This window comes from Cystoisospora suis (genome assembly GCF_002600585.1).
Source record: "Cystoisospora suis strain Wien I chromosome Unknown contig_1957, whole genome shotgun sequence".
NCBI lineage: Eukaryota > Apicomplexa > Conoidasida > Eucoccidiorida > Sarcocystidae > Cystoisospora > Cystoisospora suis.
The window spans coordinates 17,966-18,178 of NW_027154757.1; the positions used below are offsets into that span (position 1 = coordinate 17,966).

Consider the following 213-nt stretch of genomic DNA (forward strand, 5'->3'; position numbering starts at 1 on the left):
CGTGCGTTTGCGTATGTCTGAATGGCCCGCCTATCAAGTCGTTACTTCCTTTTTACTCGGACTGGATCTTATGCACTATCGATTCTCTCGTTCATCCGCCTCTCTTAAATACTCTCGGCATGTTCGCTCTCATTCTCCTTCTCAAGTACTTCATGAAACGCCCAGAAAACATCCCCCCAAAATGTAAGTCCAAAGAAAAAGAAAGAAAGAGAA

At 44.1% G+C, this 213-nt stretch overlaps 1 protein-coding gene across 1 annotated transcript in view; it reads left to right on the forward strand.

The window, feature by feature from the left end:
• The window catches only part of CSUI_004259 (uncharacterized protein), a gene marked incomplete at its 3' end in the record, with an annotated part of 19,685 nt that overhangs the window by 17,927 nt on the left and 1,545 nt on the right, over positions 1–213 (forward strand). The window contains exon 12 of the mRNA XM_068064452.1: positions 39–183. Within this exon, the coding sequence (XP_067923572.1) occupies positions 39–183 (145 nt within the window). The remainder of the gene's footprint in view (positions 1–38; positions 184–213) is intronic.